We start from the raw sequence: 25,492 nt of genomic DNA, 5'->3' as shown, positions 1-25,492 counted from the left end.
ATATTTGTAAAATGGTCGATTTTAGGGTATAAATACTTTAGTTGCCATGCAGGTTAAAATACCGTTAAAATTACGGTGCAAGATGAAAGTGAGTCTAGTTGATTAGATTTATGATTCCAAATTAAAATATATTATTTCGTAATACAGGAAACTACAGACGTATCGAATCCCTTGATTTAGAAACGTATTCAGTGATTTGCTCATCCGGATGATGGTAAAAATCACAAAATTAAGATTTTGGCACCTTTGTTAATAGTGTCATAGATTTTCTAACATAGCCTACTAGAAATCGGTGATTAGTTGTTTGGTTAACAACAACTTCCTTCACCCAATGGAATTTGAAGCGCTGCACAGATAAATGGTGGATGTTACAATCTAAGTGCGGATAGGTTTGCGCTATTCCGGCTGCACAATGCCTAGTTGATGCAATCTGATTGTGATGATTCACCATGGCAGCGAAATTACATGGCTTTGAACACTCCGTGAGCGGTGGTAAGGCGCTATATAAATACCGAAATTTATTATCATTATTACTACTAGTAGTAGTACTAGTGGGAAAACCCGAAAGCCGTGTATTAAAGACGATAGACATTTTACATGAATCTGTAATTTCTCTACTTAAGCATGTTAAGTAGAGAAAATAGCTACATGTATTTGAATGGGACTTCAACATTGTCAATACGGATGTTTTCCTCATTTTTTGCTAGATTGTTCTTTTCAAAAATAACTGATGATAATTTCAATGACTTATCCTTCACCTTCAGGTAATTATAAACCATTTTAATTTTTTTTAATCCTGACGTTTAATACACACAGCAACATTTGCCTGTTACGTTGGTTAAACAGAAGAAGAACGCCCGGGGTGGCACTACAACTTTGGAGGTGACGCGCATGTAGGGCTGTTAAGAGCCACTTTTTCAGCGTCGCTGTTACCCAAAGACCCCATATTTTTTTACAAACACATGCTCTGTCACCCGAAGACCCCCTATTTTTCCATTTGATTTGTCACCCAAAGATCCTTACAAGTTCAATGTGAACAGCAACTTTCATTTATCACTGATTTTGTTACTTATTTTGAAAAACAAGAAATTTTAATTTTAGAACTAAAAATCTGATTTTCGAGGTTTCTGTTTCGGCTCTCATCCATAGATTCCCTTTAAAAAGGCCATGTTCTCACCTTAATGACCCCATATTTTTACATTTTGCTCTCACCGAATGCCAAAAATCATGCTCTCACCCATTGAGCCCATATTTTTTACATTTTGCTCTCACCGAATGCCCCTTCGTGCGAAAGTGCCAGCCCTACACCTATATCCATTTCATATTGAAGTGCCTCCCCCCGGAAGAAACAGTGTCATTTTGTCAATATCAATATCAAATTCGTATATTGTAAAGTAAATTTTATATGAAAAATTTCTATTGTGAATATCTATTGTCTTTCGTAAAACAAACATGTTTTTGACAATATAAAATTCTTTCTGACCAAAGTATACTATGGACAATTTCTATTGTGCATGTCATGCTCTTAACGAAGACGTTTATTACTTATTTCGGAAACACTTGTTTGGTTTGTTCTCGGGGGTTTTATGATGAAGTCTGGTATTGGTAAGGGTTACTAAAATGTTACCTTCGATGAAGTATTCAAGAGGAAATATTTTTGACCTAACATTCGAAGTTCAATTGTTACTTTAAATGTTAGGTCGGTATATTATTTATTTATTTATTTATTTATTTATTTATTTATTTATTTATTTATTTATTTATTTATTTATTTGTTTGTTTGTTTGTTTGTTTGTTTGTATGTTTGTTTGTTTGTTTGTTTGTTTGTTTGTTTGTTTGTTTGTTTGTTTGTTTATTTATTTATTTATTTATTTATTTATTTATTAAAACTTCTTTTGCCTTAAAATAACACACCATAAAATACTAAAATAACACACCTGTGCTATGCAAGATATTTATTCAGGGACATCGCCAGGGGAGAGCCAGGGGGAAATCCCCCCAGGCATTTTTCAGGGATAAAATGGGGATGGCAAAGTGTGAAGTGTCCTTAAACTGACTAAAAATGGGACAAACGAATAGGGACAAAAATTTGCCTTTGCCCCCTCACACTAAAATCTTTTTTTTTTTCGTGATTGTGTCAGAAGACAAAAGTGCCGATTATTACGATTAATAGTACATCAGCCGGTAGTCATTAGTAGTGGTTCCCCCGGTAAGCAAGCCTGCCACATATATTTAGTTCCGTGCTCTGGAGAGGCACCGTCATACGGTTTTATTAACTTCAAGTAGAGAAGTCTTCATCAATGAAAATGATTTGATTCTTGATTTTTGGATTATCAATCCGTCATGAGGAAGCTCACAATCTCATTTATAGTTCTGTGGGGGATCATGGCACATGTTGCGATGTATCAAGGTAAGTAAATGAGGTCATCAAACTTTGCTAGATTCTGGTTGACTTACGTTTCGTTAACACGACTATTCGTCCTCCACCATCGCACATCATCTTTATCATGTAATATTTTTGGCATAGCCTGATAAACATGATACAGTGTTGTAAATTGGCTAGAGTTTGACATCATTGAGCAAAATAAATGATCAAAAATTGCTCAAATTGACCCAAAATTGAGAATATGATAATAGAATCAAATTACCTACAATTCGTTTCTTGTTTTGGAGTCATATAATTATGTACTCTTAGGAGGATACAAGTTGACAAATGACATTAAAATGCAGGACGTTACATTTCAGCCGACAAAAAGGAAGTACTTTTGGCTATCACTATGGAAAATCTAAAATTCGATCTCAAAGGGCCACACACTCAGCGAGATGCAAATTTCAGATTTAGGTTGAGACATTTTTTCATGAAATTCACAGAAAATTGCAAGCCAACACGTATTTGTGAGCGAAACAGAACCACTCTTTACTATCGCTATGGAATATCTAGACCCAGATAAATTCGAACACACCAAGTTAATTTCATGGGGTTGTGCTACACTTGTTATCTGGGTCTGGTTACGTCGCGAGTGTTACGTTCACATAAAAATGTAACAGTATTGAAAATGTGTGGCATTGTTGTCTTTCTGAAATTGTGTGAGTTATTACAAAGATTTGTTTAAATTATTTTTCCAAAATACACATTATCTTTTTTTAAAGTGATAGACACAAAGCAGTATTTTTGTCTCCGATTTTATTCACGTGGCGTGCCCCCCAATTATTGCACAATACTTTTCATGCCGATGCTGTTCACCTGTATAGGTATCATAACAAAAGCAAGGTCCAAAATCTCTGTGTTAAAAATAAGCTACCGCGCGAAACATGTCTCATTTGCATAAAAAGGAACACCTTAATAAGGTGTGGTGTTGGAGCAACGAACGTATCTTACACTTCCCATAATGCATTTCAATTTCAGAGCAAATCCAGATCTTGCAAAATATGTTTATTTCTTGACAAGCGACTCATGTTCAGCCAGTCTATAGACGAATACATCCCAATGGCAGCCATAGACGGGTCCCTGTCGGCTCCATCCCACCTTAAATGTGAAATGATGCGGCCTTGGGGATTTTAAAGTGCACTCCACCTGTGTTGCACGTAGACAAAAGAATGATGAAAGTTTACAACACAATACAATAATAACATTGATTTTTAAGCGGCTTTAATCCACCCAAGTGGGCCGTCACAACACCAGTTTGGTGCGGAGGCAACCCAGTAATGGCCGAATGAATTCTGACCATCAGTAGGCTCGTTGGATTCGCCTATACTCAAAATGGAAACAAAGGAAATTGTAAATATATAGTCCCATTAGAACAGTAAGAAAACCGGGGATTATCCCCGTTTGCATCCGGATTTCCTATTTATCTGGATGGTACATAAATGTATTCTCGTTTCACACGTCTTACACGCACACCCCGCCACCCACAATTAATAAAGTAAGACACTGTTTTCATTATTTTTTATAATAAGGGTTGTTTCAATGGAAATGGCAAGAATTGATACGTGTATGAACGGTTTCAGCATCAATATGAATTGGTTCGCATCATGATATTCTTATTTAATGAAGTTTTTAATGAATTACTTTAACAGTATCTCACGAATTAATTTGTAGTTATGAATAGACACAGTTAAATTGATGCAGGTATTTTATTATTATTTTTATTGAAGTTGAATATTGGGCTTAAATTGATCTTTCAAATGATTATGTGCCCAATTGAGCGCGAAGTGCGCGAAAGTTTAGACATTCATTGTTTTGAAGAGGCGCAGAATCGATGCTGAATTGGCCTATTCGGCGCCCCCATAAGGGTGGCACCCAGGGTACCTGCCCCCTACCCCCTTGCCCCCTCCCCCCCATCGCTACGCCACTGAACAATTCGCCATGTCCTCCACGACAAGGGACGATGGAGTACATAAATCTAACGTCCGTCTTTGGTGTTACTATTCCTAGCTCAAACAGCACGGTTATCTGGTTCTGACATGGGTCGAGTTGAAGTTGAAGTTGGTGGCGCATGGGGTACAGTGTGCCACGATTTTTGGGATAAAGATGACGCAACCGTGATATGCCGTCAACTTGGATTACCCGATGGTGATGCGCAAGCCACTGGAGGCGCGTCATTTGGAGGGGACGTCTCAAATTGGCCAATAGGGCTGGATGATGTACGCTGTGAAGGAACAGAAAATCATATAAGTGACTGCAGCCATGCACCATTGGGAGTTCATAATTGTGACCATAGCAAGGATGCTGGCGTGGTTTGCACAAATGGTTTGTATCTAGACTAGCTTAGACTGTGGAACTCAATCTTTAATGATAGTCCGTCATTTATCTGTTGGACATTTGATGACTATCATAATTCGTTATGAATTCGGCAGAGTGACGAATCGAGGATTTTGAGCAAATTGAGTTATTGTATTCTTATGATTATGTTTCAGGTTATCTTTTATTTCCACCAAAAATTAATGGTAAATCTTACTCACCGACGTAGTTATTGCAATTTTGATTTGGACGAATCGCGCCAAAGTGCTATAAATGAATTCGGCAGAGAGACGAATCGTATACTTAGCTGTACAAATCATGTTGATCTATAGTATTGCATAGCGGGAAACCCCGAATTTTCTATATTACATGTCCTATACTAATATATTTGATACCAACGTATAGCTGTAGGTATCTTCTATCCAGTGATATCAAAATAAGTACAAACATTCCCACACGTGATATTGCTGTGGTTTAATAATGTGAGCGCGCGCCCGTGAAATTGGAAAATCCCGGAAAATCATACGCAAAATATAGGCCAATATTGTTATTTTTGCTTTAAAACCCTCAAGTATTTGCTAAATATTACAGGGATGACTATTTATAACTATTATAGCAAGTTAAGTCTACATAGCCTTAGGACAACCAGTAATTTCTACACAAAGCCCCAAATCAAGAATGCGTGCTATGGTTTACACGTAGTTGAATGCGTATTCGACCCCTCTCTGCGCAGTGGTAGATACATTTTGGATACAGCATAAAGCCGAATAGCTGTTCAATCGCGTTTTGAGGGATATATCGATTATTTCAGGACATGCAAGTATTGCCAAAAATGCGTGTACACTCACTTCTATAATATACATTTCAAATGAGTGCTCACGAATGTTCTAAATTTTTAGAAGGACCAATAGAATTGTACCAAGATTTTCAAACGCCGTTTACTCAGAACAGCAATTTTGCGTATTCGGCACTCTGCCGTGTTCATAACGATATGAAGACTGAGTTTGAATCATTTCACCCTCCGTAAAGTAAATCCAGACAATAGCTAGGGATGTCTATAACATGATGAATCTACAATGAAATTGAACCAGCCATTATTGCGTAGCTATGCGCAGAGTAGCGTATGTATAATCAGAGCCAGAGATAACCGAACGCGGCGGTAAAACATCGTGCCTTATGGTTAATTATGCACCTGAAGAATGCAAACCGTCTCAAAAGTTTGGTTTTAGTAATAGGAGACTTAAATTCCTGAAGTCTCCATGTCAACAATGCCTGCTATTTATTTTCTACAAGGAAGGCAGATGATTAAATCTTCCTTTTATGCTGTATGTTTATTCTAAAATGCGCAAATCTGAATATGAATTTTAGGGTATTCTGGTTTGACAAAGATCATCCCGTTAATGCATACATCATGTACGATTAACGGAACACTCCGGTAATCGCAACATTATGCCTTAAATGTTAGAAACCTAATTATTAAGCTCGAATCACTTGGTTTTATTTAAAACAAACTCATATTGACCTTAAAAACAAATAAAAACAGCCGTCTCTCACCACGTGATATTCAAATTTCCCCGGCACCGAAATTGCCTGGGGCAATGACGTCCCAGTAACACACTGAAAGCTGATGACAATTGAGCACAAATTACCGTGTCGTCATTGCCACAGGCAATTTCGGGCGGGAATTTTGAATATCGTGAGTTGAGAGCCAGCTGTTTTTATCCGTTTTTTATGGTCAATATGAATTTGTTTTATATAAAACCATGTAATTCGTGCTTGATAATTATTTTTCTAACATAAAAGGCATAATGTTGTGATTGCCGGAGTGTTCCTTTCATGTCAACCTGTCAAACAACAAATATGAACGTTCGCTTTTTTATGTCAAGACTATCATTAATATATACGAGGTATTAACATCAGTTATCTATAAGGTAGTGCAGACTGGTTGGCGACGCCAATATAGCAGTTTATCTCGCGCATAATTACATATTTTAATGTTTTTTTGTTCATTTTTATTTCAGCATTTTCCGTCCAAATTCGACTTCTGGGTGGTGGTTACAATGAACACAAAGGTCGAGTTGAGGTGATGTTTAATAACGTCTGGGGTAGTGTGTGCAATAATGCATGGGACAACAATGATGCCATGGTTGTATGTCGTCAACTTGGTCATCCACACGGTGAAGCCCAGGCTATTGGCAGTACAATCTTTGGAGAAAGCTCTGGACCAATATGGATGGATGATGTCGAATGTTTAGGGTCAGAAAGCAGTCTGGTAAACTGCAGCCACACAGCATGGGGATATCATAGTAACTGTACACACTCTATGGACGCGGGCGTTATTTGTTCTGATGGTATGCACCCTACAGAAATGACCACGATAGATAATCAGCACTCGTACAAAAATACTTTTTTTCTTACAGGTTCAAGATCTTCTTCTTCTTCTTTCTTCTGTCAACTTTTACATTGCTCTAGCACTCACATGCTTACATCGATTTTGACCTAACTTGGTCACAATGATCATTCACCGTGCACCTACAAGTTACATGAAACTCATGGGGTCAAAGGTCACGCAGAGGTCATAGGGGTCAAAACGTGATTTCAACTAAAATGCATCTTCTCCCACAACTTACGTAGGACAGCGACGCCACTAGCACACATGCATTGATATTACCCAGTGTATATGTGGTGTACACAGATTTGGGGTCAAAGGTCATTAAGGGGTCACTTCCGGTATAAAATGAAATACCTTCAAACATTTTTATTAGCTAAACAAAACATAGGCCAGTAACGGTATGGTGACATATGAGTTGTAGTAACCCAGTGTATATCGTCGGTCGCAACACATAGTGGCGTAGAGTGATTTTTCAAACTTTCCGTTTCACATAGTGGCGTACAGGTTTAGAGCTAGCTATAATCCTATAATAGTTATTTTTTATTTACTATTAAAGATACAGTGTAATAGTTTGAACCTTAAACTTCAATTTCAAATGGAATCAGGCCACTGAGAGATAACAATGAACGAGTATCGACTCAGTTGCTAGTAGCATATCCTTCAAAAACGTTTTGCTCGAAGACATATTTTGTCTTTCACGTACGCCACTATGTGTTGCGACCGACGATATGTGATATTTTTTTATATGGAGTCAAAGGTCATTAAGGGGTCACTTCCGGTATAAAAACGAAATACCTTTAAAATGCATCTTCTCCCACAAATTACGTAGGACAGTGACGCCACTTGCACACATGTATTATAATTACCTAGTGTCTATGGGGTGTACACAGATTTGGAGTCAAAGGTCATTAAGGGGTCACTTCCGGTATAAAACAAAATATCTTCAAAAATTTTTATTAGCTAAGAAAAACGTAGAACAGTAACGGTATATGCACACATAAATTGTGGTTACCCAGTGTATATGTGGTATTTTTTAATTTGGGGTCAAAGGTCATTAAGGGGTCACTTCCGGTATAAATAGATTATACTTATAAAATGCATCTTCTTCCACAAATTACGTAGGACAGTGACGCCACTTGCACACATGCATTGGTGTTACCCAGTGTATATGGGGTGTACACAGATTTGGGGTCAAAGGTCATTAAGGGGTCACTTCCGGTATAAAACGAAATACCTTCAAAAATTTATTAGCTAAGAAAAACGAAGGACAGTGACGGTATGTTCATATATGAATTGTGGTTACTCAGTGTATATGTGGTATTTTTTTATTTTGGGTCAAACGTCATTAAGGGGTCACTTCCGGTCTGAGACGAAAACCCTTCAAAATGTCCTTCTGCCACAAATAACATGGCATAGTGATGCCACGTGCTAATGTGCATTGACATTAGCCAATGTCTATGGGGTTTCATATATTTTGGGGTCAAAGGTCATTAAGGGGTCACAACACGGCTGTGTTCGTGGTCTTAGACCACAGCTAAGTCTAGTTCTTCTTCTTCTTTCTTCTGTCAACCATTACATTTGCTCTAGCACTCACACTCATAGGGGTCAAAAACGTGAATTTGACTCAAAATGCATCTCCTCCTACAAATTACGTAGGACAGTGATGCCACTTGCACACGTACATTTTAATTACCCAGTATCTATAGGGTGTACACAGATTTGGGATCAAATGTCATTAAGGGGTCACTTCCGGTATAAAACGAAATACCTTCAAATTTTTTTATTAGCTAAGGAAAACATAGGACAGTAACGGTATGCTCACATATGAGTTGCAGTTTATACCCAGTGTATATGTGGTATTTTTTATTTGGGGTCAAAGGTCATTAAGGGGTCACTTCCGGTATAAAACGAAATACCTTTAAGATGCAACTACTCCCATAAATTACGTAGGATAGTGACGCTACTTGCACACATGCATTGTTATTATAATGAAAGACAAAGATAAAAAAAATAGTTTGCGTCTGACGTCATCTGTCAATCAAAGTCGAGCACGGTTTGTTTACAAGTGTCGTTTACAAGTTTCTCCGATCAGCACCAGATAAATCGACCTTCCTTTGGTTGGCGATGTCCTCTGCACATTTGCAATTTAGCAGAGTGACATTTAAACTGGGACCTTACACAATATATCTGAGTATTAGTTGAAGAACGTAGGTAAAACACATAGCTATATCAACCAATACAGACGAACTTTAGTAAGCGTAAAAGTTTTTTTCTTTTCTTTTTGCAGCACTTTCAGTACAAATTGAACTTGTTGGTGGTAATAATGCTAACGAAGGTCGAGTTGAAGTGCGTTTTAATCACATCTGGGGTACAATTTGCAATAATGCATGGGATAACAATGATGCCAATGTTGTATGTCGTCAACTAGGGCTACCATACGGTGGCGCCGAGGCTACAGGGGTTGCAATATTTGGACAAGGTTCTGGACCAATATGGTTGGATGATGTCGAATGTTTAGGGTCAGAAAGCAGTCTGGCAAACTGCAGCCACGCAGCGTGGGGATATCATAGTGACTGTACACATGCAATGGACGCTGGCGTTATTTGTAAAAGTGGTATGTATGAGCAATAGCGTATATTTTCAAAACTTATTTCTTGCTTCTTCATACCATTCCTTTTGTATGTCAACTTTATTTATCTCAATATTTGAATGAAAATTCCGCTGGGTCATACTCCCCTCCGACCTGTCTTAAGAATTCATCAGTTTGCATAATAAGCCATTTTATAAAATAATATTAAAAATCAAGAAACATATCTTGGTCAAAAAGCTAAGAAATTTCCGTCATATCTTGTACCAATATTTCACAAAGACGGCCAACATCATCTAAAACTATTAGACATAATTTTTTTTATTGATAAATGTATTCATCTTTCACCCATCTTTCAATTTCCGCACTACTCTGCAACTTTTAAAATAAAACTGAAATAACAAATTTTTCTACTCACAAAGGACAGGACAACAGAAAAATCCCCATATTAACTTTGACAAAAATTATCCAACTTCGATCTAATTTTCGCTGGTTGAACGCTAAAAATTTACTTAGATACAAAAATGCAGACCTAATAAGTTGTATGATCATTGATGTCAAAAGTCTTGACAAAGACTTGAAATGTAAAAGTAATTTTAATTGAAATTCCTGTGCCCTATCAATGTTTATGTTGATTTTTTTTATATCTATTCCTCTTGTATGTCAACTTTATTTTTCTCAATACCCATATATCCCGCAGTCTCAATTCGACTTGTCGGTGGGAACATTTCTAGTGTGGGACGAGTTGAATATTTTTACAACAACACGTGGGGGACAGTGTGCCATCACAACTGGGGTAGGGACGACGCATATGTAGTGTGTCGGCAGCTTCAACTGCCATTCCTGGATGCCCAAGAAACTGGAAATGCGTTATTTGGAGAGGGCGCTGGACAAATATGGCTGAATAATGTAGATTGCGTTGGATCAGAAAACGCTTTGGATGAATGCATTCATCACGGTTGGGGAATATCTACAGGATGTACGCATGAAATGGATGCGGGTGTCATATGCACTGATGGTAAATATAACCTGAAATTATTTAATTGTGTAGTATCAATATTTATGGTTACAATTCGCTTCATCGAAGGTCCGCTATGTCGAATGTGAAATAAGGTTCACTATGGCAAAGGTCCGCTATGTCGAAGGTCCGCTATGTCAAAGGTCCAATATGTCGAAGGTCCAAGGTGCGCTTTGTCAAATCTATCCCTAACCCTAACCGTAACCCTAACCCTAAACCTAAACCTTACCGTAACCGTAACCCTAAACCTAACCATAAACATAGCCTTTACCCTATATTCATATTCAACATCACTGAAAGCCAAACTGGAGTCTAGGTGACTCTAAAAGCAGAGTCCAGCCACTCTGCGACTCTATGTCTAAAATGACTCCATATTGGGAGTCATTTCACTCCCTTGAAGAGTCATAAATTTACTGACTCCGCTGAAGAGTCACTGTTGATGACTCTACACAGGAGTCATTTGACTCCTAATATAGAGTCATTTTAGACATAGAGTCGCGTAGTGGCTGGACTCTGCTCCTAGAGTAACACATACTCCAATAATAGAGTCACCTAGTCCGAAAAAAGACAAAATAATGTACATTAAGATAAAAATTCAAAGTATAGACCTACCGGAATAGGAGACTTTACTCTGAGTTTCACGCTATAGGCGATTGTCAGACGACACGATGGAGAAAATGTGGCTTGACCACCATCCCCTTGGAACGGGAGAATACACATTCCATGGTGTCAAGAGCCAAGCAATTACAGAGTCTGACTCCCTTGAAGAGTCATAAATTTCTTGACTCCGTCGACGACTCTGAATGTAGAGTCAACTGACTCTCCTATGATAATCAGGTGACTCCTTTGGAGAGTCAGTGCTAGTTTACTCCACTTATAGAGTCACTTGACTCTCTTCTGGCTATCAGTGATAGCGAACACCAGTGGTTTAGGAAAATGCCAGTTCGATACAGCAAACCTTCGACATAGCGACAATCCTCAGTTGCGCTGATGAATTAATCCCGGAGGGGGTTCTCCCTGGTTGAAGGTATACGGGGATGTGCCACGGTTTGGGGGGGTACCTTTTCAGCGATTTGGTATATCGATGGGTGGGTTTTCAGTGGAGACCAATGCACCCAATTGGGCGCACTTTTGCAAAAGTGCCCAATTAGGGCAAATTTGGTGATTTTGGGTGTTTTTTTTTTTAAATTGGTATATTTATGGGTAGCAAAAACAGCAAAAAGTAGGTATAAAAAAGTCAGCATCCAAAAATCTGCGTGGCACATCCCCGTACAAATTTTTTCGAAGAACCCCCTCCCCCGGGAACCAACTGGATCAAAACTGTGTTGTTTGGATTAAAAAATGTATTATCCCGTGTTGCCAAATGATAAGGTAAAACCCCAATCCTTTTGTTAATTCTAACTGGCAATGGAAGTCAAATTTCAAATTTTAATATTTTTAAAATTTAAAAAATAAGGGCCAAAACATACTTTTAGAGGTAATTAATTAACAGAATGTTCTTCTTGTCAAAACCAATTAATTTTACTAACCTGACAGTTTCGGCCATCTTGGTCGAAGGCCATCATCGGAGCTATGGTACTTGATCCTTCCTTCTGGTTGATTGGTCACCAACAATTCTGTTAATTGTATCACACAAACCTGATGAATTTCTTCAAGAATATACTTTTAGAGGGTTTTTCGTATGCTGTGACAATAAAAGCCAAAGTCTTGAACAAAGACTAATATCAAAATATACGTTCTAATTTTTGTAAAACACATTTCCTTATCTTTGTAATATCGAATAATCAACAATAACGTAAAATAGTACAATTATGAGCTAACTCTTCGCCTTTACTCGAGGTTTTGAATGCTAAGAATTGTGCCAAGTCATAGACTTTTATGACCACATTTGCTTTTGGCCAATTTTCCCAAAAAATGGAAAATATTAGAATTTGACTTTTATTGCTGGTTAGAACTAACCAAATTTCATTTGGCAACACAGGATGAATTTTTTTTATTCCAAAATTTATTGCTGAATTTTTCTGGAATAGGAAGTAATCTTCCCTCAAAGAACAGACTGCAATTCGCTGTTTAGAAAAAAAATCGAAGAGATCATGGCAACAATGTTATGCGCAGTGGAATCAGTAACATCTTGGCTATCAGAAAATCGTTTTTGTGACCAAATATCACGTATTTGAACAAAACACATTTTATAACCAAAATCACATTTTGACTAGAAATCATACTTTTTGTCCAGAAATCACATTTTTGACCAGAAATCACGTTTTTTACTTAAAATCATGTTTTTGACCAAAAAAGATTCTGAAGGCATGATAATGATTCTGAAGAGAATCCTAAACAAAAATTCTGAAGACATAATAATGATAAAATTGGACGAATACTTTGGCATGATACCTGAATTTATCGATCTTGCTAGAGTTTTCAGATATTACCCTTGACTTCGTCTTGCGTGATATTTGAAAACTCTAGCTCGATCGATCGATTCAGGTATCATTTCACAATCCGTCAAATTTTATATCAATATCTTCTAGCAATACAGATGCCACATTATAATACAAGAATAATGTTATGATTTTGATCGTTTTATATATTAGAATTCTCAACCGATGTTCGACTTGTTGGTGGTGGGAGCGCCGCTAACAAAGGTCGTATTGAGGTCTTTTTTCGTGACGTCTGGGGTGGAGTCTGCCCAGATCTTTGGGATAACGATGATGCAGCAGTTGTTTGCCGTCATCTGGGGTTGCCTTACGGTGCTGCTAAGGCGGCTGCAATCTTTGGTCGAGGATCTGGACATAAGTGGCTCAGTAAGGTACAGTGTTTAGGATCAGAAAGCAGATTGGAAGACTGTGATCATTCTGGATGGGGATATTATACGTCGTGTTCTTGGAACTTGGACGATGCTGGTGTCATTTGTTCTGATGCTGGTATGTAGAATATGGTAATTGCTTCCATAAAATCAGGAGAAAGTCCGCAGAGTCCTATTATATCCTAAAAAACCCGGTACCAATGCCATAATAAACTGTGCGACGTCGTCTTAGTTTAGCGGGAGCAGATCTCATATCTTGGTGATTTGTTACAATGTGTGTTTTTTATGGACTTTGTCAAAATTAAACTAGTAACTTTGAAAGTAAATGCAGTCTGAAAACAAAAGGTGCATCTTTATCTTAAACAATATTTGTAGTGGCAATGCATATTTTGTTAATTTTGTTGAGTTTTGACTAAAAATGTAAATTTTACTTGTTAAATCATAGTAAGAAATGAAAAAAGCATAACGATCTATAGAATGTTTGTATCAGTCAAGGCAAAATTCCTGAAACTAAAGGTTTTTGAAGTACCTGTGGTCTTGATATTAAAAGGTACTGCTTCTACATTAGTTTTTATAATATTATACGGCGATCAACGCGCCTGTCAATTAAATTAAACAAGCAATGTAACGTAGAGTACCTATAACTAGGGGACCCAAGTTTCACAATTGTGGTTAAAAGTACCTGATCCCACTTGTAAGTTATATATAGTCTTGCAATTTGCATTTTTTTTATAGAAACATAAACGTTTATCAGATCCATTTCACAGAACTCTTGCGAATAAACTTGTTACATAGAATCTAACTAAACCCCTTGCTCATCTACTCTAAAGTTAACTACTACTCTCAATGATTCAAATTCATTACATTGAATCAATAAGATCATACTTGCGCGTACCGCTTAATTTCTTTGTTTATATGTTTTTTTCCTCAGATTTCACAGTCCACACTCGAATTACCGGCGGGAACAGTCCTTACGTTGGCCGAGTTGAAGTAAAAATAGGCCAATCTTATGGCACCATATGCCATGATTTATGGGATGAAAAGGACGCAAAGGTAGTTTGTCGTCACATTGGGTTACCCTCTAGTGATGCAAAACCCACTGGAGGTGCGATCTTTGGAAAGGGCACTGGACCAATCTTGTTGGATGATGTACAATGTGTAGGATCAGAACCTATGGTTGCTAGTTGCAGCCATAGAGGATTTGGATTTCATTTTTATTGTGAGCATACCAATGATGCCGGCGTTATTTGCACTGATGGTACGTACGACATTGAATCCAGATATCCAATAATGAATAAAATATAAAATGTCATAGCTCGATGAAAATACCTTAAAATGAACTCATAAACAGCCGATTTGTAAATAAAATAATTCATATCATTTAAGTTGGTGTCACTTTTTCGCTGAGTAACGTTTATGTTTTCGTTGTCTTGGCTTTCTTGAAATACGCGAAAATGTATTCATCCAAAGGATCAAGCTTTCGTAATCGATGTATGTTAAGGGGTACTACACCCCTGGCCATTTTTTTTTTGCCTATTTCTGCATTTTTCTTAAAAATTATAGCACATTGGTGACAAGTAAGATATGTATATTATAGGGGTAAGAACTACAACTACTGCACTGAAAATTCAGCAACAAGGCAAGTAGTTATTGATTTATTGATCAAATATTGGTTTTCCCTCATTTTTGACTGTAACTCCACAACTGTTTTCTGTGCTGAAATAAAATTTCCAGTGCAATAGTTATAGTTATTGCCCCTATAATATACATATCTTACTTGTCACCAATGCGCTATAATTTTTGAGAAAAATGCAAAAATAGGCACAGAATTGGGCAGGGGTGTAGTACCCCCTTAATGACTTTGTTGTTACCAACTGGTACAATTGGGGTGTTATATTTCGAATCTTCCATGCCCCATATGGAAGTCCATAGAGGGAGTATGTTTTTTAAATGGAATCGGATATGGTTCCGAAACCCATACTCTGTATTATGGATTTACTTATATCTTCCAACACTGGAGTGAGTATTTCAAATGTGGATTATGGTTACACAGGCTGTATCAAAACAATTATTCCCAACCCTTTCTTCATCCGTTATTGGTGTTTTTTAAATTCATACTTTTCTCAAACTATCCACTTGAAATCAAATATCAAAAGACGGGCTATTTCAGGAACACTAACGGATCAACTAACAATCATTTTGATACAGCTTGTATGCCTGGAAGCCACACTCTTCCTGTGTAAAACTAAATATTCTATGAGGGGAGTGTGATGTTGAATGGAATAGATCGAAATATTTGTTTCTTTCAACCTAAAATTTAAAAACTAAATGAATGCATGATAAAGAACATAAATCAGTTATAATTAAGTGATCCCCATGCTGACTAAGTAAAGTAAAAGAAACACAAAATTGCAACGTGTAAAGTTGAATATAGCAAGGTGCACCATTTGGGCATTATGTTACATCGCCAATACACTAAGTCTGTCGTGACTATTCCCTAGTTGACTTGTATTTCACGAACGATGTAATCCCAGTGGCGTAGCTAGGGGTTGCGGCGCCCAGGGCTAAGGATACATAATGCCCCCCCCCCCTATTCTTGAAACAATTGCTCGTGGAGCGCGCGAAAATATGCACAAATAGGGGCATCCACTAATTAATTTTATTTAAAATGGAGTTGAATATCGGTCTTAAATTGATCTTTCAAATGATTTTTTGCTGAATTAGTCAATTCGGCGCCCCAATTGGTGGCGCCCAGGGCACGTGCCCCCACCCCCATGTCCCCCCGTCGCTACGCCACTGCGCAATCGTTAGAGTACACGCAGTGGCGTAACCAGGGGGAGGCCCTATCCCTTGACAAAAAAATGAAAGAGAAAATTGCCTATTACCCGATCATACCGTCACACACCAAGAGTGCATGATCGGGTCATTATGCTTACGAAGGCTAAACGTTACTGAACATGTTCATCAGGACTGTTATTGAAAAAAGAGACGAATTTCATAGTTCTAGTCCAATAAAACAGCACTTACTGTGGACACAGCAAGTTCTGTTTTATTGGACTAGAACTATGAAATTCGTCTCTATTGTTTACGAAGACTGTAGCAGCAACAGCTGAAAATTACGGAAGTGAGATCAAGAGTTAAAAGCTTCCTATATACAAGTATGCTAAAGTAAATTCAGTTACCATTTTAATAATATTTGTTTGTAACGGGTTGTGTGTGATTTTCAATGAAACGACAACGTACTAGCTTGAGCTCGGCGATCTACGTTTATATAAATGTGACCTGGTATATCGAATGGAGACACTTTTGGGCATGATCGTAAATGGAGAAATAGCAAACAATCTGCCCATGGTGTTTTTTTTTCATAATTTGGGTTTGTTGCAAATTTATGATGTTATTCAGATATAAAAATATCTCTATAATTATTTAAGCTGTGTAAAACACTAAAAATTGATATCCTGCCCAAAAGTGTCTCTTTTAGATATACCCTGTCACAAATTACGTCATTGGTACCGCTTAATCAAGGCTAACTTTTCCTAAATATGAATCTGTGCATTATTGTGCATTTGGTTTGTTTATCAGATTTTACATTCGAAGTTAGACTTACCGGTGGGGACCCTCCTGACATGGGCCGAATTGAAGTGAAAATAGGAAACTCTTGGGGTACAATATGCCATGATGCATGGGATCAAAATGATGCAACGGTAGTGTGTCGTCAACGTGGGTTGCCCTTTAGTGACGCGCAAGCCACTGGAGGTGCATCATTTGGAGACGGTTCGGATTATATCTGGCTGAATGTTGTAGAATGTGTAGGATCAGAAAATAAATTGGAGGAATGTAGTCATGCAGTATTGGGATATCATAATTGTGACCATAGCAAAGATGCTGGCGTTATTTGCACTGATGGTAAGCTTATGTACCAAATTTAAACCTGCGTTCAATATATGAATATTATACATTTCCTACGTCTAATGTAGATAGTCCATGTGTGCATTTTGATTGATAAAATATATTGACTGCTAGATGCTGGCACCTTCGATGATTCAAATATATGAAATATAATTAATCAGACCAACATTATTTGTAGAGCTTAATCATGGAAAACACTGTCTACCGCATCTCTTTTTTCCTGCAGATTTCTCAGTCCAAGTTCGACTTACCGGTGGGAACAGTTCTAACGCGGGCCGAGTTGAAGTGTTTATCGGAAACACTTGGGGTACCATATGCCATGATGCATGGGATCAAAATGATGCAACGGTAGTGTGTCGTCAACTTGGGTTGTCCTTTAGTGACGCGCAAGCCACTGGAGGTGCGTCTTTTGGAGAGGGTTCTGGAACTATTTGGCTGGATGATGTAAACTGTAGTGGAACAGAAACTAAATTGAGTGACTGTATCCATGCAGGATTGGGATTTAATCAGATCTCTGATGACCATAGCGAAGATGCAGGGGTTATTTGCACTGACGGTATGTACCAAATTTATCCCGAAATTCAATTAGCCCTGTACATTTCTTAACTATTTTACAGATTCAGTTACCCAACTTTTGGACAACCATTCTCGAATGCAGCTCCTGACTTTTGGAACTAGCTCTAACCAATGCTAACCTTATGTAAAAATGCACAAAAGCAAAACCTCGTTAAAAACTCTTATGATAACAACCTGACTCATTCAATATATGAATATTATACATTTTTAAAGTCTAGTGTAGACAGTCAATGCGTGAATTTTGATTCATATAATATTGATTGATTACTAGATGCTGGCACCTTCCTTCGATGATTCAAATATGTGACCATCCAGCACAACTGAGCCCTGAAGTCGCCAGTCATCATTTTTGAGATATTCAACCAAAATATTCTGCTTGAAATTAGCTTTAAAATTATGTATATCATTGTCTATAGTACTTGACATTTAAGTAGTGAAAAATCAATAGAACAGTCAATAAATCCTTTGTTTCCTATTGTTTATTGTTAAGTTCAATGGAGCATATCTCAATTGTGGCACTGGAGACATCCGGGCTCAGTTGTGGTGGATGGTCACATATATGAAATATAATTAATCAGACAAACATTATTTGTAGAGCTTAATCAGGAAAACAGTGTCTACCGCATCTCTATTTCCCTCTCAGATTTCTCATTCCAAGTTCGACTTACCGGTGGGAACAGTTCTAACGCGGGCCGAGTTGAAGTGTTTATCGGAAACTCTTGGGGTACCATATGCCATGATGCATGGGATCAAAATGATGCAACGGTAGTGTGTCGTCAACTTGGGTTGCCCTTTAGTGACGCACAAGCCACTGGAGGTGCGTCCTTTGGAGAGGGTTCTGGAACTATTTGGCTGGATGATGTAGACTGTGACGGAACAGAAAAATATTTCAGTGACTGCATTCCTGCAGGATTGGGATTTAATCAGATCTCTGATAACCATAGCGAAGATGCTGGGGTTATTTGCACTGACGGTATGTACCAAATTTGTCCCGAAATTCAATTAGCCCTATACATTTAATAACGATTTTACAAATTCGGTTAGTCAACTTATGGACAACTATTCTCGAATGCAGCTCCTGACTTTTGGGACTAGCTCTAACCTCATGTAAAAATGCACAAACGCAGGACCTCGTTAAAAACTCTTATGTTAACAACCTGACTTAAATATATGAATATTATACATTTCCTAAGTCGAATGTATATAGTCAATGTGTGCATTTTGATTGATATAATTTATTGATTACTAGATGCTGGCGCCTTCCTTCGATGATTCAAATCTATGAAATAGAATTAAACAGACCAACATTATTTGTAGAGGTTAATCAGGAAAACAGTGTCTACCGCATCTCTTTTTCCCTCTCAGATTTCTCATTCCAAGTTCGACTTACCGGTGGGAACAGTTCTAACGCGGGCCGAGTTGAAGTGTTTATCGGAAACTCTTGGGGTACCATATGTGATGACGGGTGGGATCAAAATGATGCAATGGTAGTGTGTCGCCAACTTGGCTTGCCCTTTACCGACGCGCAAGCCAATGGAGGTGCGTCCTTTGGAGAGGGTTCTGGAACTATTTGGCTGGATGATGTAAACTGTGGCGGAACAGAAAATAAATTGAGTGACTGCATTCATGCAGGATTGGGATTTAATCAGATCTCTGATGACCATAGCAAAGATGCTGGGGTTATTTGCATTGACGGTATGTACCAAATTTTATCCAAAATAGGTACCCATATCTAAGGATTTGGTAAAATACATGTCAATCTGTTTACACATTTTACACTCATATTATGTGCGTCGTGCTAAAACCTGGAAATTTGGATTTAAAATGAGTGAAGGTACTGTGGTTTAAAATAGACCCATACCAAAAGGTTTTAACGTCAAACATAGACCCATGTCTAAGGGTATCTCGCAAAAAACTACCCATCCCGACTTGCTAACACTCAAGATGATTCGAATTGATGACATTGAATTAATCGGTCAATTAATGTTTGTACCACTCAACGAGGTAAGTAAGGATAGAGCGCCCTCCTCACCGAATAGATAAAGTCGTCTTCTCCAGGCTACTTGTTGCCGATTCGTTATAAATCAAACCCTGAATTGCCCGATATGAAATAAAACATGGTAAAAACAGCACCAAATATTACTAAAATTAGTCAAAAGATCTCTTTCGTGTATAAATAGACGAGGTGAACAAATTATGTATTTAAACGCATTAAAATGTTCCAGTGAAACTACCCTCATTTTATGTAATTATTGCTGAGTTAAAGGAACTCAAGCACGCCCTCTAAATCTGGTAGGTTTCGTCAGTGTTGCAATATAAATTCCACTTTTGCGACACAGTGGGCTTCATTCGACATTGCGGTAGCATTTATATGACAATGAGTTGCCTTTATTATCCAGCAATACTGTGCTAAAACAATGGTACACAGTGAAGCTGAATGTGTTCTGAAATAAGTAATTCATTTCAATTTATTTATCTATACATGCTAAAGTAATTTCAGTTTCACAACGAATTGTTTAGTGGGTGATTTTCAATGTAACGGCAACGAAATGGCTCAAGATCAGCGATCTACGTTTATTATGTCGTTGGTACCGCTTAATCAAAGCATTATTTTGTGTCTAAGTCTGAATCTGAGTATTATTGTGCATCTGGTTTGTTTATCAGTTTTTAAATTCCAAGTTAAACTCACCGGTGACATTCCTGGCATGGGCCGAGTTGAAGTGAAAATTGCAAACTCTTGGGGTACTATATGCCACGATGCATGGGATAAAAATGATGCAACGGTGGTATGTCGTCAACGTGGGTTGCCCTTTAATGACGCGCAAGCTACTGGAGGTGCGTCATTTGGAGACGGCTCTGGGTTAATCTGGCTGGATGATGTACGCTGTGTAGGAACAGAAACTAAATTGGAGGAATGTAGCCATGCTGCATTGGGATATTCTAACTGTGACCATAGCAAAGATGCTGGCGTTATTTGCACTGATGGTAAGCTTATACCAAATTTAAACCTGGGTTCAATATATGAATATTATACATTTCCTAATGTCGATGGAAATTCATTCAAATGTAGATAAGCTATATATATCGATGGGCAAACGTGATGCATGTTGGAATGAAAAGAATTCGTCACCCGAGATCGCGGCCTTTTCCTTCCCAGTATGCACCACTTTTGCCTATCGATCGCTATCAGCAATATACCTTATAGCCAATGTATGCATTTTGTTTGATATAATACATGGTGTATCAAAATAAAGTATACATGTTGAAAAAATGCCACTAGATTTTGATCAAAATGTTTTAGCTGATAACTGATGAATGCCATGTTGCGGAAGGCTGATATCTGCATACAGAGGAATGGTGGTCATGCCCTAGTGAAAAATCACTGAAAAGAATAAATATGTGATTTTCATGTTGCTTTGATTTTAATTGACTTTGTGCTACAGCATTTTTACTCGGCTCTTAAAAATAACCACCGGTTGTGGGAGGACGAGATGTTGATTCAGTTATCAACTATAGCATTTTGACCAAATACCACATACTTTTTAATTTAAAGGTAGTTTTCAAACTACTTTATTTTGATACACCTTGTATATTGCCTGCTAGATGCTGGCACCTTCGAAGATTCAAATATATAACATAGAATTAATCAGACCAATATTATTTGTAGAGCTTAATCATAGAAAACAGTGACTACCGCATCTCTTTTTTCCTTTCAGATTTCTCATTCCAAGTTCGACTTACCGGTGGGAACAGTTCTAACGCAGGCCGAGTTGAAGTGTTTATCGGAAACTCTTGGGGTACCATATGCGATAATGGATGGGATGATAATGATGCAACGGTAGTGTGTCGTCAACTTGGATTGCCCTTTAGTGACGCGCAAGCCACTGGAGGTGCGTCCTTTGGAGAGGGTTCTGGAACTATTTGGCTGAATAATGTAGACTGTGACGGAACAGAAACTAAATTGAGTGATTGCATCCATGCAGGATTGGGATTTATTCAGATCTCTGATGACCATAACGAAGATGCTGGGGTTATTTGCACTGACGGTATGTACCAAATGTTCACTGGCAAGATGCATGCTATATTGTACACAGGCAGAGCTATATAATTTGCGATTCAAGCTCAGATACTCTATGAACTCGTACCTTATGTCAAACACATAATACACAACACAAATTCTAATTATCACAAACTTATTTTCAAACTGTAGCCATTGATTGTACTACTGCCCCTTGTCAGAATGACGGGACTTGTGCAGATGAAGACAATGGATACATGTGTGTCTGTGTGGATGGATATGAAGGTGTGAACTGTGAAAAAGGTAAGATTTGTGTACTATTGTACAAGGAAAGGGTGTTTTAAATTTTTAAAAATAATAAAATTTAAAAAATCGTGCCTGGTTGGGGGAGAAGACCACCTTAATCGCCAACGATCGTTAGCTACGCCACTAGGATGGGGGTTGAGCATCATGGTCATAATAAATTTTGTATGTGTATAATATTTACCCGATATGCTCTATGACATAATTATACCGAGCTCATTTTTTATTAGAGGGACTATAAAGTCTTACCGTTGACGTTCTGCTTTAAAAATGACTTTACCGGGACAGATTACAATATTTTGATCCATAATCAAGCGTACATTTTTGTCGTTAAACAGACCTAAAAAAGATGTCCTGAGCAATTTTGATCAATTTTCCACATTTTCGTCCAAATTAACGTCATGTACTTTTGTCCTACTGATATGCATCATTTAGAAACTTTTGCACAACTGGTTAAGATATCGATAGAACAAATAAACACCTATCAACCTGAGTACAACAAGTCGTACGACGAGCAAATTCAACAGCTTGAAGAGTTCGGGAAAGTGAGTATTATTTCAAATGTCTTTACGAGGGTTTAGAGTAAGAAGGTCATATCTGCAATAGCTGCCCTAAGGACAGTTGACAATTTTTACAGTCTATTCGCCGTAGAAGTGACGTAATAAAAGGATATTAACTACCATAGCAATAGATGAATACAATTTTTGAATATATCGTCCTGCACTACAAGCAGGTTGCACTTACCTCCTGTGTATGTCTGCAATCATAGATTGAATACAATACCGCTCTTTTCAAAGATACTAATCTTACAGATGCGAGTGATCAGCTTGATATGAATATTCTATAGAATTACGATCCATGTCTTTATCCCTGTTCATTGACATCTATGGTTCAATGCATAGGTATCGGTTTTAGTTTAGAGCGATATATTCAAAAATTATATTCATCTATTGCTATGGTAGTTAATCCTCTTACTATGTCACTTCTACGGCGAATATTGTACACAATCATGACACATGGCATCTATTGCAGATAGGGCCTTCTTGCCTTATTAAACCCTATAATAGTGCGGAATCGTCGCATTTTACCGAAGAGCATCCGCGTCCGTATCCCACCTATGTTTCAGATGGACATTTTATTTTTGATATAACCATACATACCAGTGACATACAATATAGTTCAAGAGATTTGAGTTCATAGGCACCACAATCGTGCAAATCGTGTTAAAGCAGAGTATTTGGCAGAGTAATAGTACTTATAGCGGTGATTAATCTAGGCTATGGAGCCTTTTCAACACCCCTCATTTAGTGGTAAAGGGTCTTTGAACTTTGCGCAGGCGGTCAAGTTCAAAGTTATTCAAACTTACTCACAACCTACACCGTCGTCATCCTCTAGCCATACGGATTCAGAAAAAGTATACTTTGACCTATCTATGACGCATGGTTATGGAGTTATGGTCAAAAGTGTTACATTGTGACGTCATATGTCTAAATTTGACTCCACAGGGGCCGAAAATGAAAATTGATTTTGTTGAAAATGGTCTCAAACTATTCATCTTGTTACAAAAAATGAGAAAAAGAATAGTTATAACTCTCAAAGAGTGCTTTCTTAACCAGGTAACACAACAATTGTCAAGGTCAAATTGACTCAATAATTATAGAATTCAATGCGATTTACTTGATATTGCCCTATTTTGCTTTATTACCATGGTAACGATACATCCTACATAGGGAAAACTATTCTTTTTTCTGATTTCTCATGGCAAAACAAAGAGTTTGAAACCATTGTCAACAAAATCGGAGCAATTTTCATTTTTGCCCCATGTGGAGCCAAAATTTGACCTATGATGTCACAATGTTACCTCTTTGCCCATAACTCCATAACCGTAAGTCGTAGATAGGTCAAACTATACTTTTTTCTGAATCCTTATGACTAGATGAACACATTATTTTTGTTATTCACCAAGTCCGAGCAATTTTGAACTTGACCCCCGTGTAAAAGTTCAATGACTTTTTCGCACAAAATATGGGTCCTGTTGAAATGGCTCCATAGCCTATAATGATTAGCTCTATAAGTACTGTATCTTTCTCTGGGATATACTGGGTGATCGCAGTTCTCAAGAGGAGTACCAAACCAGGTAACCTTCAGCTGGCGTTTAACTTCTCGCTTGCGCATATGGAAAGCAAACACCTGTATCTTTGATGGATTTGAATGGATGTGAATATCTTCGTAGTAGTGTGTCAGTTCGTTGAGAGCATTTGTGAAGCTTTCTTCAACAGTACTGAAGTCATTGACTTGGCCAGCTCCATCAAGATCATCTGAATAATAGATGAAACGGCATGTAGCCTCACTTCTTGATTCATATCTGTGGTTAACTGTATCGTAAGTAACTGAGAGGTCGACGAACACAACACTGAGCTAGCACTGAGTATGGACGAATGTTTATCTGACATCCAGTCATTTGAATATTTTATTTTTCATGTATGTAAATGAGGTAGTATACCACACAGGTTTCCAATTATTTGCTTCACACAACACTAAAACATATTACTGTATTGTTAACTCTTAACTCTTTTATACAGGATATTCTTAAAGATATAGCAGAACCTTTTCCTGAAGAAACTAAAAATGACACCAATACCACTAAGTTGGATGTAGGTAACTTCCCTGAGGACTGATACCTTTTTATTTTCATTGTTTATGGTTCTTTTCTTGAGTTCAGTTTGTCTCTTGCTTTTCATTTCCATTTCAGCTTCATATATAAACATACAAGGTTTTAGGTTTAGGGCTAAGATGTAGTTTTTGTTTTGTTTTTCGTTTTTGGTTGTTTTTTGGAATTCTCAGGCAGGATTTTATGGCGCAATAATGGGGCTTAGTTACCAATTCTTGATCTATTTTTCAATCAATTCTTTGATGAAACATTTTGCTTAATAAAATGGCTGAGAGCTCTTTAACCTTATTTAGAAAAGCCGCATAGAGAATACACGTGAGCGATAGTCATCGGTGTACAAAACTATGAGGAAAAGAGCTACAAGAGCTTGATTCCAATTACAAACTTTTCAATAGATTTGTATAGTTCAAAGCAGTCATATTTTTATACAATATCTTTTATTTTAGGAGATAGAAAAGAAGATTGACATTG

The 25,492-nt window shown here is 37.6% G+C and overlaps 1 protein-coding gene across 1 annotated transcript; it reads left to right on the top strand.

The window, feature by feature from the left end:
- The first annotated feature begins 2,385 nt into the window (after positions 1-2,385).
- Positions 2,386-22,137, top strand: LOC140169192 (scavenger receptor cysteine-rich domain-containing protein DMBT1-like). Its single transcript, XM_072192449.1, has 13 exons — positions 2,386-2,410; positions 4,436-4,750; positions 6,763-7,047; positions 9,421-9,747; positions 10,421-10,738; positions 13,333-13,662; positions 14,476-14,802; positions 17,127-17,450; positions 17,680-18,009; positions 18,673-19,002; positions 19,395-19,724; positions 20,694-21,014; positions 21,746-22,137. Exons 1-13 carry the CDS (start codon positions 2,386-2,388, stop codon positions 22,135-22,137), a joined length of 3,954 nt encoding a protein of 1,317 aa, XP_072048550.1.
- The last annotated feature ends 3,355 nt before the right edge of the window (positions 22,138-25,492 follow it).

This window comes from Amphiura filiformis, chromosome 14 (genome assembly GCF_039555335.1).
Source record: "Amphiura filiformis chromosome 14, Afil_fr2py, whole genome shotgun sequence".
In the NCBI taxonomy this organism is placed as follows: domain Eukaryota; kingdom Metazoa; phylum Echinodermata; class Ophiuroidea; order Amphilepidida; family Amphiuridae; genus Amphiura; species Amphiura filiformis.
This window is presented reverse-complemented; position numbering and strand designations above follow the sequence as displayed.